The sequence below is a fragment of the Prunus mume genome, linkage group LG1 (genome assembly GCF_029339155.1).
Source record: "Prunus mume cultivar Tortuosa linkage group LG1, ASM2933915v1, whole genome shotgun sequence".
Lineage (NCBI taxonomy): Eukaryota > Viridiplantae > Streptophyta > Magnoliopsida > Rosales > Rosaceae > Prunus > Prunus mume.
The window spans coordinates 10,225,681-10,240,488 of record NC_142698.1 but is presented as its reverse complement, the minus strand read 5'-3'; the positions used below and the strand labels follow the sequence as shown (position 1 = coordinate 10,240,488).

At 36.6% G+C, this 14,808-nt stretch overlaps 1 protein-coding gene across 6 annotated transcripts; it reads left to right on the top strand.

Moving 5' to 3' along the window:
• The first annotated feature begins 537 nt into the window (after positions 1 to 537).
• LOC103335150 (methylmalonate-semialdehyde dehydrogenase [acylating], mitochondrial-like) lies at positions 538 to 12,381 on the top strand. Of its 6 annotated transcripts, XM_089055876.1 has the most exons (22): positions 657 to 794; positions 989 to 1,069; positions 1,930 to 1,967; positions 2,137 to 2,693; positions 3,526 to 3,620; positions 3,738 to 3,812; positions 3,911 to 4,072; positions 4,172 to 4,250; positions 4,342 to 4,496; positions 4,822 to 4,885; positions 5,736 to 5,815; positions 6,145 to 6,210; positions 6,971 to 7,021; positions 7,147 to 7,298; positions 8,055 to 8,145; positions 8,760 to 8,840; positions 9,727 to 9,804; positions 9,941 to 9,976; positions 10,104 to 10,147; positions 10,400 to 10,478; positions 10,821 to 10,911; positions 11,053 to 12,381. In XM_089055876.1, the coding sequence occupies exons 4-22, from the start codon at positions 2,159 to 2,161 to the stop codon at positions 12,291 to 12,293; spliced, it is 3,255 nt and encodes a 1,084-aa protein (XP_088912002.1). In that variant the 5' UTR covers positions 657 to 794; positions 989 to 1,069; positions 1,930 to 1,967; positions 2,137 to 2,158; the 3' UTR covers positions 12,294 to 12,381. The 6 variants fall into 6 exon arrangements, with proteins under 6 accessions (XP_088911992.1, XP_088912002.1, XP_008236387.2 ...); XM_089055866.1 differs by lacking the exon at positions 1,930 to 1,967 and having other exon boundaries at positions 538 to 699; positions 989 to 1,068; XM_008238165.3 differs by lacking the exon at positions 1,930 to 1,967 and having other exon boundaries at positions 989 to 1,068.
• Positions 12,382 to 14,808: the final 2,427 nt, after the last annotated feature.

The window sequence follows — 14,808 nt, the reverse complement described above, 5'->3', positions numbered from 1 at the left end:
CAAAGATACTAGTCGTGCAGCGTCAAGTCTTACTTAACTTGGCCAAATTCAAGCTATGCTCAAGCCGATCAAATTCATTTGACACCTCTACTTGGGAAATTGAAAACTTAAATAATCTTAATTTACAATATATATTATTTATTTATTTATATAAGAAATAGTCTAAACAACTTTAAATTAATTTGAATATATTCAATTGAGCATATATGGGAAGATTTGAATAAAAAACAAGGTAATTGTTATTTTTTTTTTTCAAACATAGGTAACTGTTTTTAATAACTTAAGCTAAGCTAAAAGCCACATAGCACTTTTTATTTTATTTTATATTTTTTTATTATAAACAACCTTGATTTTGGCTGAAACAAAAACCAAACATCGATGGAAAGTGAGTGAACGACATCCATAACAATGTCGTGCTCTAACTTGAAGTAACAATCCCCGTTTTGATAAACGGGACACCCGTCTCGAGAAGCGTCGAAATGCCAAAACTGCCGTTGAGAAACCATACAAAAAACACAACCCTACTCTTCCCAGGCGAGCGCGTGAAACCACTCAACAATCAACCGAACCCCATCCAACTCACAAGCGCCACTCAAGCGCGTGACGAAGATCGCATCTGAAGGTCTCTGAGGGCACTGTCGTTGAAGCAAGTGAGGCGTCCCTGTTTATCAAAACTAGTGGGCGTCCCGATCCTTTTCTGTAACCTTCAAAATTTTCCCTCACTTTCCATTTCCAAGATCAAAATCTCTATTTTTATTTTCAAATATTTGCGCTTTATTTTTTCCCGTTTATGGGTAGGTAATATATTTTAGAAAAATGAATTTATTGCTGCAAATATGTTTTTGGTATGCATTAACACAATAAGACTCTCCATTAAGGCATTGCTGATCTGTACAACCCCATTATATCTGTTGTTTCTATATTGAGATTCATTTCCTTTGAGATTTGATTCTGGGATTAATTTCTTGGTGTTGAATTTGTTTTCCAGGTATTTTTGTGCTGGCACTTGGGGGTGAAATTTTGGGTCTGTAAGTGCAAGTTTTCACTGACCTAGGAATTTTCAATCAGGTAAGCTTTTCACCTTCACCTTTTTTGTTTTAGGTTACTGTTATGTCTGTAGTTTTTTTTGTTAATTTGTGATAGAAATCATTGCTGGTTATAGAGAGGTATCTGGTGTTTTCAAGAGTCTCACTCTAACATTGTATGTGTGTTGTTTTTTTCTTTTGGGGTTTGTTTGTTTCTATAACTTATGCTTTGCAAAATTGATTTACAGAAAGTTGTCCAATTTGAGTTCTAAACTAAGATTACTGAGTTCAGACAAAAAGAGAAAAAAAGAAAAAAGATTATGAGCTATGCTGGCAACAGAAAGTAGGTTTAAGCAATCGTTTCCATTCCCATGGTTACTCTCTAGAGTTCTATAAAGTAGAAACCATGGTGCACATTGTGGAATTTTAATCTAATTGTGTTCTGATGTGTGAGAATATCCACATTTGTCTCAATGGTTGAAACAAGAGTGATGCTATTGCACTGGAGGGCTTCCACTTTTTATTTTGAGGCCAATCTTAATGAAGACATCACTGAAAAAATTGCATTGTCGGTTAATAACTTATCATGGTATAATGGTATTCATCTTTAATAACTTATAGGATGAGAACGTTGTGATTGAAACAAGTCGCCTATTCTTGCTTGATGTAGAATAATAGTAGAACCCTTGATTTGACTGTCTGTATTCTACAGCACACATGAGTTTTAGGAACAATTGTCTTCGATATGTCTGGAGAGGTTCCCAGGTTTGTTGTATGGGTTGCACATTATGTTGCTACCATGTGCCTAAATAATTTAAATTTGATTGGTGCTGTCAAAATATTTAGGTGTGCTAAAGTTATTGGTTTGTGGGTCTGTGGTTCAACAATTTATTTTTCACTCATGAAATTGACCATATCTTTACAAGATTCAAGACTCAGCAGGTTTGAAGAAATAAGTTTCATGCCTAATTTGTCTATGGACTTATTTATGGTGAAAGCCTTAGGACTTCATTTTTTCAAATATACATACTTTTAAAAAGTGAAGTTCTTATATCCTATTCTTTGTCAAACAATACCATGTTTATATATTCTTTTTTTGTTTATCTATCAGCTTTTTCTTTCTACCATCGGTAATGGAAGCTCAAAGTGAAATTGAGGTTACAAAGCAGAACAAGATGCTTCCACCACAACCGGGTACATTTGAAGATCGTGAAGACCTCATCAAATATGTTCGTGATTTTGGTGCTAGTCAAGGATATGTGGTGACCATCAAGAAGTCGAGGAAAGACAGAAGAGTCATACTTGGTTGTGATAGAGGAGGTGTTTATCGCAATAGGCGTAAAATTGATGAAAGCAAGCGCAAAAGGAAAGCAAGTTCACGCCTTATAAATTGTCCTTTTGAAGCCATTGGGAAAAAGGAAGATGATTTATGGGTACTTACAATAAAAAATGGGGATCACAACCATGATGCGTTAAAGGACATGTCAGAGCATCCGTATAGTCGTCGTTTCACTGAGGAAGAGATCAGACAAATCAAGCAAATGACTGAAGCAGGTGTGAAACCACGTCAAGTTCTTAAGACTCTCAAGCAAATCAATCCTGAACTGCAGTCAACACCAAGGCATCTGTATAACCTCAAAGCCAAGATCCGTCAAGGAAATCTATCAGGTTCCTCTTGTTCCCAAGATTTAAAAAAATTTAGTTCATATTCTAAGTTGCTAGAAAACTGAATCTGTACCATTGTACAGTGTGTTGGTGGGTAGTGGCATGCTACTGTGGCCTTTTTATTAGGCTCTTAATGCGTAGTTAGTATTGGGGTTTGAGGTGGACTTCTTTGCAGTTGAAGAGCAATTATATTTAATATAAAGGGCACATATTCATACAACGGTGCTATTCATTGGAAACAGGAAAAGTCATTTGCTAGTGAAATCCAAATTACAGTTTTGAGAGGCCACTAAGATTGTAAAGGGAAGCTTTCACCATACTTTTGTAAGCTAAATATTAGGTCATATCTACATTGGTAGTAGTTTCTGATACCGCAAGTGTGTTGATTTTTAGTTTTTAATAATTTGGTTAACTGATAGTTATACTTAAAGATTGGGAGAAAGTTGCAGGACTTTGAAGAGTTAGCAGACATGTGCATATGGTACCCTAGTTTTGAGTGGCCACTAAGATCATGTAAGAGGTTTGCTCCCATGTGGTCTGAGATTCGATTCCTCAAGGTATCTAGCTATTTGCCAGAGTTTCCTGCCTCCAAAAGATTGTAGGGTTCGGAGGGGGGCCCCAGTTTCGGAGCCGGCGGATTTCTTTGTAAGAAAAAAGCAAGCTTTTAAGGCCAAAAGAGTGTATAGGTTTTAGCTAGAAAATTTGATAAACTAACTTTTGGATTTCTGGATTGAATAGCTAGAAACTTTTGGATTTCTGGATAGAATAGCTAGAATAGATCAGAAAATTTATCAGTAATCATTAACAACTTTATATTTTTAACTTATTTCATCAGAAAAAAGTTTCAAGTCATGGAGACCTGACAGATCTGCTCTGGTGAGTACAAGTGCTACTACCAGTGGGGGGTCATCAGAACAAAACAACCAACCGGTAAGGTTTGATGTTAAAGGTGGTCGAATGAGGCTGCTTTTCCACTTCTGCTCTGTCTCTCTCTGCTTTTTGCTGAATGAGTTGGGTATTATAAACTTATGTTAGATGCAATTGTAGCTGAAGGTTCCTAATTTTATTGGAGGGAAATTTGTTGATTCTCAAGGGTGTTCAATCATTGATGTAGTAAATCCTGTAAGCTCACAAAATTCAATTAATTATCATCTTATTCTCTTTTCGAAAGACGCATTTATCAGTTATATTATTAAATTTATGCTTGATTTCTTAATTAGGCAACACAAGAGGTTGTTTCTCATGTTCCTTTAACTACCTATGAAGAGTTCAAAGCTGCAGTTAGTTCAGCCAAGCAGGCTTTTCCGTCATGGAAAAACACTCCTATTACCACTCGTCAACGTATCATGTTTAAGCTCCAGGAGCTCATTCGGAGAGATATCGTTAGTAATTGGAGTCTCATAAATTCATTATTGTAATATATGATTTCTATCCTGGACTTATGAATCTCAATGTTGACAACACAACACTACTCTTTTCAGGACAAGCTTGCCATGAATATCACTATAGAACAGGGTAAGACGTTGAAGGGTGCCGAGAATGATGTGCTCCGTGGCTTAGGTCAGTCTTTGCACATGCCTTTTTGCCATTTCTGTTACTGTAACCAGTGTTAACCAAAAGTGAGTTGGTTTTATTCTTTTTTTGCCTTTAGAGGTGGTTGAACATGCTTGTGGGATGGCAACTCTACAAATGGGGGAGTTTGTTCCTAATGCATCTAATGGTATTGATACATACTGCATTAGGGAACCACTAGGTGTTTGTGCCGGGATATGCCCTTTCAACTTTCCAGCAATGATTCCCTTGTGGGTATGGCTACATTACCTCTCAGTTCTTTTCGTTGGTGGTTTGTTTTTCATTGTTTTTAAAAACCTTCTGCAAGACTCAGTTGACAATTTTATATGATTTTACTTCCTATTTTAGTTTAGGTTAATGTGCTTATTTTCTCATGCATTTTGTCATTTCTTTAAACTACGGAAGACAAACTTTTAGATTGTGTAGCTTTTTTGTGCATTTAAGTTTCTATTGTTAATCACGTAACTGTTTTTTTTGGGTACTTAGGAGTCTTTTATTTGTGTGGTTTGTGGAAAAAGATAAGATGAGTTTCCTGAGTAACTGTTCCACGGTTTTGCAGATGTTCCCAATTGCAGTTACATGTGGCAATACATTTGTTCTTAAGCCATGTGAAAATAATCCAGGTGACTTTGAATCCGCTACTATCATGTTCAAGATTAGGACATTTTGTTTCTACTTGGATTGCATGTTGCTGTTGTATGTGAATTGAAAGCATGTATTTGGGTACTGCTTTAAGCAATAATATGGAGGCCGTTGAACATCTACAATTCCATTCATTGTCCATGGATCTACTGGCAGTAGTTTGGAACAAAACTTGCACTGATAAGTGATATCCAATAAAAATAACACCCCCTTCACTTTTCTGATTTTCCATATGAATCAGAGTTTTACATGGAGAATCATCTTTAGAGAAGTTTCCAGATTCAAATTTCTAGCAAGTTTCCAGATATGAAGACAATGATTTAATCAATATAAGTGGTGAAAAGGTTATCCAGTGGGAATTGTGGGTTAATTAATGAATATAATTCATGTTTGTAAGTTGTATGTATTTAAGATTTTAAACAACTAAGTGATGCTAATGCATACATGTGCATATGGGAATGCGTTTAATCAATGGTAACTGTGTTTGTGCCTTAGTGTTAGTTGGAAAGCCATACATTAAAAGAAGGGTGGTAATGCTAAGGTGTGGGGTTGGTGAGGTTCTAGGTTTAGATCTTTCCTACAAATAGGAAACCACAAAAGATCATCAATATTGACGCACTTCTTAAATTTTGTGTATGTCATTCTAATGTTTCTCAATGATATCTGTAGATCGATCATTTGTTATATGGAAGCTGTTGTATGCTACACCTTGTATCATTGGACTTCATTTTTTTTTTATGCATCTTCTTAGAAATGCAATCTTATGTTTCATTTTTCTTTTACTGTGCCCATATTGACAAATTGAAATGGCTGACATTGTTTTTGTTTAAGGGGCTTCAATGATACTTGCAGCACTTGCAAGGGAGGCTGGTTTACCCAATGGTGTCTTAAATATTGTTCATGGCACCCATGTAAGTTCTGTTGATCAGGATCTCCATCTATTTGTACGTATTTGCCACAGTTCTAGTCGTGGAAATCTCCTGCGTTTTAAGTAGAAAAATGAAAGACATTAATATGTAGTTGTACAAATGGCAGTTGCCATTTTTCCGGGGTTAATATATGTTATTAAAACAGGTGGCCAAGCTGTTGGCCACTCCCATTGCACCTTATGTCTTTTCCAATAATTTATGCCGTTCTGTAAATGATTAGGTAATGTCAATTTGAAATCTGGGGTGGGTTGCTAATTAATCTTTTCTAAGCACTGACAAAATTTACTTTTCTTGAAAATCAATTTGAGCAGGACGTTATTAATTATGTATGTGATGATGATGACATAAAAGCTGTATCACTTGTTGGCTCAAATACGGTAAGTTTCTTTCAGTTTGGTGGTTCATGATTATTTATATGTCTATCCGGTGCCTGAAGATATGACTTGAAGTTCAGATTCACTTGACACATCAGCGCACTCACATATAACCTTGTCGGCCTTCTCTACATCTTCACATGGTGAAAAACTCAAAGTCATTGTGAATTGAATTTGTTTACGTGATTGTCCTTGTGAGCTGAAGTGTTCCATTAGTCTATCCACTGCTTTTATCATTGGTGCAACAGAAAAGAAAAATTTCTACTAAGTTTCTAGGGAAAGGAAGCTTTAAGACCATTGCTGGAACGATGATAACTGAATGTCTAGGGAAAGAGTGGCCCAAGAACAATTGTCTAATCTGATTATATATTCTGTCAAATTTTTTTTTCAAAGGCTCATAATGAGAAACACATATATTGGGGACCTTCCAGCCCTAGCCATTGATATGAAAATAACCCTTTAATCCCGGCCCTTAAAAACACTTTAAGCTCACTGCCTTCACAGTTTGTGGACAAGAGAGAGGCTTTAATAAACCTTTTGGAGGCCTCTGCATCAATAGTTCATGGGTATGAAATTAAATCATTAAACTGATAGTAGAGCTCATAAATCTGAGTAAGTGTAGTTAGTTTTTTCCTCTGCAATAGGTTGTCATAGCACATATGTTTAACTTTGGACTTCAAATATATGAGAGTATATGCCATTCTACTCTTACGTGTTTAATTTCCTTTTTATATCTACTCTCTCTTGTTCATATACTGTGAAGGCTTGGATGCACATATATGCGAGGGCAGTTGCTAGGGGAAAACGTGTTCAGGTGAATAGTCTCTCTCTCTCTCTCTCTCTCTCTCTCTCTCACTTACCCACCCAACCGCACACACAATCGGCATTTTCTTTTTAACTAAATTTGCTTTCTAACTGGTGATTCTGTGAACTCCCTAGTCTAATATAGGAGGAAAAAATCATGCAATCATCATGCCTGATGCTAGCATGGATGCTACCTTGAATGCTCTGGTTACTGCTGGCTTTGGTGCTGCAGGACAAAGGTGTATGACTCTCAATACAGCTGTTTTTGTTGGAGGTTCAAGGCCATGGTAATGCATTTTGTTTGTTTGATCTGATAATGTTTCATTCCTTTCTTTTCTTTTTGGTATCTTCCCATCTACTGAGTTCACTGCATCTAATAGTAGGAGTTACATGCCTATATTCTTCTTCGAAGTTTGAATGTTACTGGAACATGTACTGCTCAACTTAGTTGTGTCTTTAGTCCGTAACTACTCGAGTTTGCCTACAACTTTGAGATACTTTCTTGTTTATCCTTTGCAACTTGTGGTTATTATTACTCATTCTTTATCTATTTGTAATTTATATATTAGCTCACATCTAACAGTTGGATCTGATTTTGTATTTACATTAATGCTCGTCCAATGTTGCATTTGGGCTAAATTTGTTAAAAAAGTGACGTGTCCATCTATGGTACTAAAAGAGATGTGATCTGTGGGGTTCTTACTTTTGCCTGTTGGGCTTCCCATATTAGTTAACATATTAATGGGAAGGGTTAAAGTTTCTACCAAGTCTTCTCATGGGTTAGTGTAAATTGGAAAGAGTAGCCAAATTAAGACTGACCAAGTTTAGAATGTCAGTAGTGCAGGGTTGATATTAATTTTCCTTTTATTTTACATGTTAGATTTTTAAACTGTTTTTTATTATGTGAACTATAAAAGTATTTCTATTTTGTCATAAACTTAACAATATTTGTTTTGGCTTAAAAAACTATTATTTGACCTGTGCTTTGCATAGGTAGCAAGTTAGTTTTCAACTAAACTTGGTGGTCTATTTATGTTTTACAGGGAAAGCGAAATTTTGGAGCATGTCAGAGCCCTTAAAGTGAATGTAGGAACAGATCCCAGTGCAGACCTTGGCCCAGTTATTACAAAAGAGGTGAATACATCCTTCTGCGTTGTCTGCCTTTTTTCTTTATAAAAAAGGAACTAATTGGAAAGCTTAGTTTCTGTGTCTTGTAAGGAGCTAGCTTTTGGCCTGAAGTGGGTCTTTCTAGTTCCAAGAGATTGCTATTCTCTGTTGATCGAGGAATTTTTAGGGATGTTTGGGATGGGGGCTAATAAGAGAGTTGCAATCTTTGCTCTATGGAGTACTAGGTTTTATTTGGGTTGTGTATCAGGAGAGGAATAGAAGAATTTTTAGGATGGGGAAGAGGAACTGAATTTTGTTTGAGAACAATTAAATTTCTGGCCTCCTTTTGTTGATGCCTTTGTCTAAGCACTTTAGAGATGTTCTGTTTAGTGTAGTTCACCTTGATTGGGCTCGGGTTTTGTATTGAGTGTGACTTTGCTTGTTTTGTGCCTTTTGTTGTTCTTGCAATAGGTGGAACACATGTCCATATCTTTTTGTAATTTTGTTCTTTCATCTATAAATTAAGTTTCCTACTAAAAGATCCTTCAAATTTCTCATGGAAACATGTTGTATAACCTATTTAGATGATATGCTTAATGCAGTTTTTTTTATAGTTTTTCACAAGGTTTCTAAATTCACAGGTGAAGGATTGCATTTGCAGATTAGTTCAGAGCAGTGTTGAAAGTGGTGCTAGACTTCTGCTTGATGGGAGAAATGTTAGGGTACGTATTTGATATCAGCTAAGATGAGATAAATCAATTCTTGCTATGAAGAAATGCTTTACACATGTGCACATGCATAAACACAAATTGAAAAACATGTTAATTTCAGTATATTACCAAAACTCTGGGAGGTGTTTTTTGAAATTTTCTTTTGGCTGCACTGATTAGGGAATATGACTTAGGTAATTTCTCTTGACGTGACCATATCAAGGAAGGATAATTTTTAGCTCCATGGATGGCATATTCTATCCTCACCTATTTTCTTCTATCCTGATTTTAGAATCCTTAGCTTTGGGTGGTTATTTCTTGTATGCTTGTGTAGTTTGGTTGCTCCCCCGTGGTGGCTTTTAATAATTTTACAGATCAAATTAAGAGAAATATAAGAATATATATTTTTGTTTTTTTAAGGTGCTGGCAATAAAATACATTAATTTGTTCTATTTTATGAGCAAATCATGATTCATGCATAGTTTTGCTGTATCTTGAAAGTTCTTCAAAATATGCATGCAATCATCCAAAGGATGCAAAAAAGGAAAAACTGTGTGAATTTTCACCTTGAGTTTCTATACATTTACAGAAGTTGGTTTCATGCACTCTATGTTTAGTGACAACAATGCTGATTGTTGATGTACTTTACGGATTACTTTCCTTCCCTTTTTGTAGCATGGCTTCTCCGTTAGCAGTTTTCTGCTTTTTTCCATATTCTTATATTCTTTCATGTTAATATGTATCTTATATTATCTTTTGCTGATAAAGTATCATTTTATCACCGATCTCATGGTAACAATGAAGGAGCATGTAGTGTTCTATATGTCACATGCTGAGCGTGTGTAAGGAGCTTGCTTTCTAGAAACATTCTCTGAATTTTTCAAACACGACTTTGTAGGTTCCAGGATATGAGAATGGAAATTTTATAGGTCCTACAATCTTATGTGATGTTACAACCAACATGGATTGCTTTAAGGTAATCTTTTCATGTTCCCAGTTCTTCTATGTCTTCGGAATAAATGGACTTGGTTAATTATGATTCTCAGTGGAAGAAGAGTTGAAACCAAAGAGATTGGCATATTCTTGACAGCATTGTATCTTGTGTTGGGCAGGAAGAAATTTTTGGACCAGTTCTTCTTTGCATGCAGGTACTCTCTCTCTCTCTCTCTCTCTCTCTCTCTCTCTCTCTCTCTCACTTGTCCACTCTCATATTTGTGTGAGTTTGCTACAAGTTGTAGATTGGTTACGAAACTTTCTGTTTTTGATGACCAACAGGCTGCCAGCCTAGAAGAGGCCATATCAATTATAAACAGAAACAGGTACTCGCTCTCCTGCTTTCTTTTGTTTCCAAGATCCATTAAAGTCGTGAAATGAAGACTCTCATTATTTGGTTATGGATGCAACTTATGAGAAACATAGTTACTTCTTGTTTTTTTATTTTAATATAATGTTTTCAATTTTTTTTCCCCGCAAAATTCTGGCATCAATTGCAACTTCTTGAAACAGGCTTTTCGTTTGAAATATAGGCACTTACAATTATCAGTTTTATATCTTGTTTTACGATTCCTTAGGTATGGTAACGGAGCTTCCATATTCACAACATCCGGCATTGCTGCAAGGAAGTTCCAGAATGAAGTTGAGGCAGGGCTGGTAAGCCAACTCTTTCTTCTATCATGCAGGTTATGAGAACTTATGGGGTGATGCTTCATGACGTTCCTCCTATAGTTCTCTGTGGGCTAGATGTTACAATTTTTTATGCCAGCATACATGTGGGGTTTTCATACATATTAATAGAAGTATAGGGAACCATGTTGGCTCCAGGGAGGGTATGAGAAGTTTGAACTGAAAGTATGCTGGTTGAATAAATATGTTTCTTTTAGTAATTTCATGGAATCTTCAGTGGAATTAGAGAATGCTCTCATCTGGTAGACATTTTCTAATTTATGGTGTGACTTGCATTTTACTAACTGACACGGATTTGACATATCTCAGGTTGGAATCAATGTCCCTGTTCCAATTCCATTGCCATTTTCTTCATTTGATGGATCTAAGGCATCTTTTGGTAGTGATCTCAATTTTTGTGGTATAACCTCTCTCTCTCTCTCTCTCTCTCTCTCTCTCTCTCTCACACACACACACACACACACACACACACACACACATACACACAGGTTGAGGATGGTTGAACCTTTTCCATAACTGCAGTTACCATTCAAAATTGTAGGTAGGGCAGGTGTGCAATTTTACACCCAGATCAAGACGGTTGCGCAGCAGTGGAAGGATTTACCTAGCTTAGAAGTGTCGCTACCTCTGCCTCCATCATCTGAGACAGATCTGACTGGTAGAGGCATGTCTTCAGCTTTGCCTTCAACATCTGAGAGAGATTCACCTAGCCAAAGAGTGTCACCAGACATGCACCCAGAATCTGAGAGTGATTCACCAAGTCATGGAGCTCCACTGTCCATCACTCCCACGTCTGAGGCAGATCTACCGAACCCAGGAGTCTTATCCGTGTCTCCAACTGCTTATAGGAATTTGTCTAGTCAAGGAGTGCCCCTTGTCAGGCCAGCAACATCTGAGAGAGATCTATCCAGTGCAGAGATCTCACTAGCTACGCATCCAGAACCAGAAAGAGATATACCAAGTCAAGGTGTGTCAATGAGACTGACCCAGAGTTCAGAGAGGATGTATATGCCTCAAACATCTCGTTGGATGGAAGCGTCAAGACTAACACCTAGAAGGACTGAGAATATGCCTCAAACTTCTCATTGGATGGAAACCTCAATACCAGCATCTCAAAGGACTCAAAATATTCCAAGTTCTGAAAGGAATCGTGTGCCTACATCTCAGAGGAATGGCAACAAGGCACTGACATCTCAAAGGACTGATACTTCTATGGCATTGACTTCTGGGAGGGTATTTGTGCCTGCCTCTCATGAAAACATGGTTCCGATTTCACACAGAAATGACGGGATAAGTGCAACATCTCAAAGAATGGATACAACACTACATCCAGCTTCGGAGAGGGTATACATGCTGGCAGGATCTCACCTGAATGACAGTATGGGCCAAACATTTCAAAGGAATGACACCACCATGTTTTCAACATCTGAGAGGCTATACACGCCTGAAACATCTCATCGGCATGACCACATGGGTTCAACACCTCAGAGAACTGATATTACTCTACATCCAACTTCGGAGAGGATATACATGTCCACAGCATCTCAAAGGAATGACGACTTGGCTGTGGCCTCTCAACGTGCCGATGCTGTTCCTTCCACCTCGGAAAGATTATATATGTCTCCATTGGTTCAGAGAAATCCTGGTATGTCACCAACATCCGAGAGATTATATATTCCGGGTGCACCTCAGAGGATGTTCCCTCAAAACTCGATGGTTTCGATGGATGAATTTCCCAGTCAAGGAGCATCACTGACTTTACCGACCTCTCAGAGGATATAGGATAGACCCTAGTGCTTGTTTTACTTTTTAGGAATCGGTAGACTATAATCCCACTATAATGCAAAATAAGTTTTTCTTTTTTGGCTAAGCAGTTTCTCTTCTATATTATTTCACCCTTGTCCTCTTTCTTGAAGTGAGAGTACAGGCACTGGCCAAGAAAAAAAGGTCGAGTGCCGGGGAAGAAAAGAGATGCTTTAGAAGCGAGTAGCATCACTGACTTCACTCACATCTTATTTACCAGGTTCGACCCAAAAAAAAGAGGACACATTTCATTTGCCATGACAAAAGGCAAAGGCAAGCAAGTGTTGTTACTATTCATGTGAATAGTGCCTGCCATGACATATATATATATATATATATATATATATATATATATACAGTCCCATTCTATTGAGGATCCTCAAATAATTTTATTTGAGGGACGCCCTAGGGTACCCTACAATTTTTTTTCTATAGATCCAAACTATCTATTTTTTAGGTATTCATTCATAGATCATCCTTACAAAAAATTAGACAAATCGGAAACCGTTTCGACATCTAATTGGGTCCTACAAAATCAATGAACACGGTACTTCAAGAAAGTACTAAAATTTCAATAACTCAATTGAATGGTCAAATGATATCGGATTCAAGTGATATTTTGTAGAGATGATCTTTGAATGTGTATCTACAAAATAGACGGTTTGGATTAGTGAAATACAATCCGGAGTGGGCCCTATAAGGTGTCCCTCAAACAAGCTTATTTGAGGATCCTCAATGGAAGCTCTCTATATATATATATATATATATATATATATATGTTTACCCAAAGGCAACACTATTCACATGAGATTAATTTTATTATACTTTTTGATAAGATTTTCGGTTGTCACGTGTCCATATATATTAATTATAAAATTCACATATTATATTTCGGATAAAATTTTCAGGTAAGAGAGAACTTCATGAATTTACACATATAAGAGAACTTCACGGGCAATGACCAACTTGGACTTAACACTCACACAACAAAACATCTTCCATGGTTGTACACGTGCCTTTGACTTCGATATAAGAGGTCATTTGTTTTTTTACACAAATGAAATTTAGTAGTAGAAAACAAAGATAGGAGAATAATTTTTATGAATATTTGGTGTGGAAAGTAAATAATAGTGGTGGGTATTTATAAATCAGAATTTTTTGGTTTTTTTAAAAAAAATTTTTTTTTTTAAATTTTTTATTACATAAAAATTGGCAGCCATTGGATGGAGGAAAGAAATTGATCGGATGCCCCAGGTTGTGCCATGTGGCTTCTTGCCGTTGGAGGAAAACAGGCGTTGATGCCATTGAAAAAAATTCAATTTTTTTTTACCATTAGCGGGTGTGATGCGCTCATGCCTCATGTGTACGTCATGCGCCAACGGTAAAAATTACTTTTGTTTGTTGACGTCATCGCCCTATGGTAGGAGCTCGAACTGATCTTGCCTTGGGCCTTGCTCGGGATTGGTGGACCCTATGTCTTGCTAGGGCCACTTTTGGAGGCCTAGATGGCCTTTTGCCTAGGGTGGACTAACTGATGGAAGTGCTCTAACACTCCGTTTGGATGAGGGAAAATAACTTAGAATTTAGCTAAAAATCGGGAATTTAATATAAGAAATTGACAATTTCCTTTTTTGGCAACTTAAGTGTGGAATTTATTAAATAAGGCGCGGAAAAAATCATGGAAATTGAGGCATCAAATTCCCAAGTTTAATTCATACTTATACTTTTTTATATTTCATGTTTAGAATTGTGTTGGAGCACTTGATGGAACTCACATTCCTATAACAGTATCGGCGGAAGAAAGACCACAATATCGAAATAGGAAGGGCGATCTCTCAACTAATGTTTTAGGGGTTTGTGCTCCTGATTTAATATTTAATTATGTATTAGGTGGATGGGAGGGCTCCGCATCTGATGCTTGTATATTGTGAGATGATTTACATAGGAACAACCAATTTCATGTTGCAAGTGGTAATTTTTAATACTTGTTTTGAATTAGATTGATATTCTTTTCTTCTTCTTTTTTTCCAATATAAGCTCTTTATATCTAATTTGCTTTTTAAAATTCCTTATTGTAGATAAGTACCATCTTGTGGATGATGTTATACTAATGGACCGGACTTTTTAGCACCATATAGAGGAACTAGATACCACTTGAGTGAATGGAGTGGGAATAATCGACCTGAAAATTACAAATAGTTATTTAATCTATGTCATTCAATTGCAAGAAATGTAATTGAAAGAGCATTTGGGCTATTGAAGAAACAATGGAGTATATTACATACACTTTCATTTTTCAACATCAAAACGCAAGTTAGAATCATAAATGCATGCTTTATATTGCATAACTTTATTCGAACTGCTCAAGTTGATGATCCTGTTTTAGAAGTTCAAGATTTGGAATTTTTAGCTTATATGGATCCTGACATATCAAATCATTCAACATTGGAGGGAAATTCAAATAATGCTCATGATAGGATTGCAAGTGTTCAAT

Bases quoted from the DNA above. Each gene is read 5' to 3' on its own strand.
- LOC103335150 (XM_089055866.1), top strand. From the start codon at position 2,159: ATGGAAGCTCAAAGTGAAATTGAGGTTACAAAGCAGAACAAGATGCTT. The intron at 2,694-3,525 runs GTTCCTCTTGTT...TTATTTCATCAG, and splicing joins CCGTCAAGGAAATCTATCAG to AAAAAAGTTTCAAGTCATGG. The intron at 10,479-10,820 runs GTAAGCCAACTC...GACATATCTCAG, and splicing joins ATGAAGTTGAGGCAGGGCTG to GTTGGAATCAATGTCCCTGT.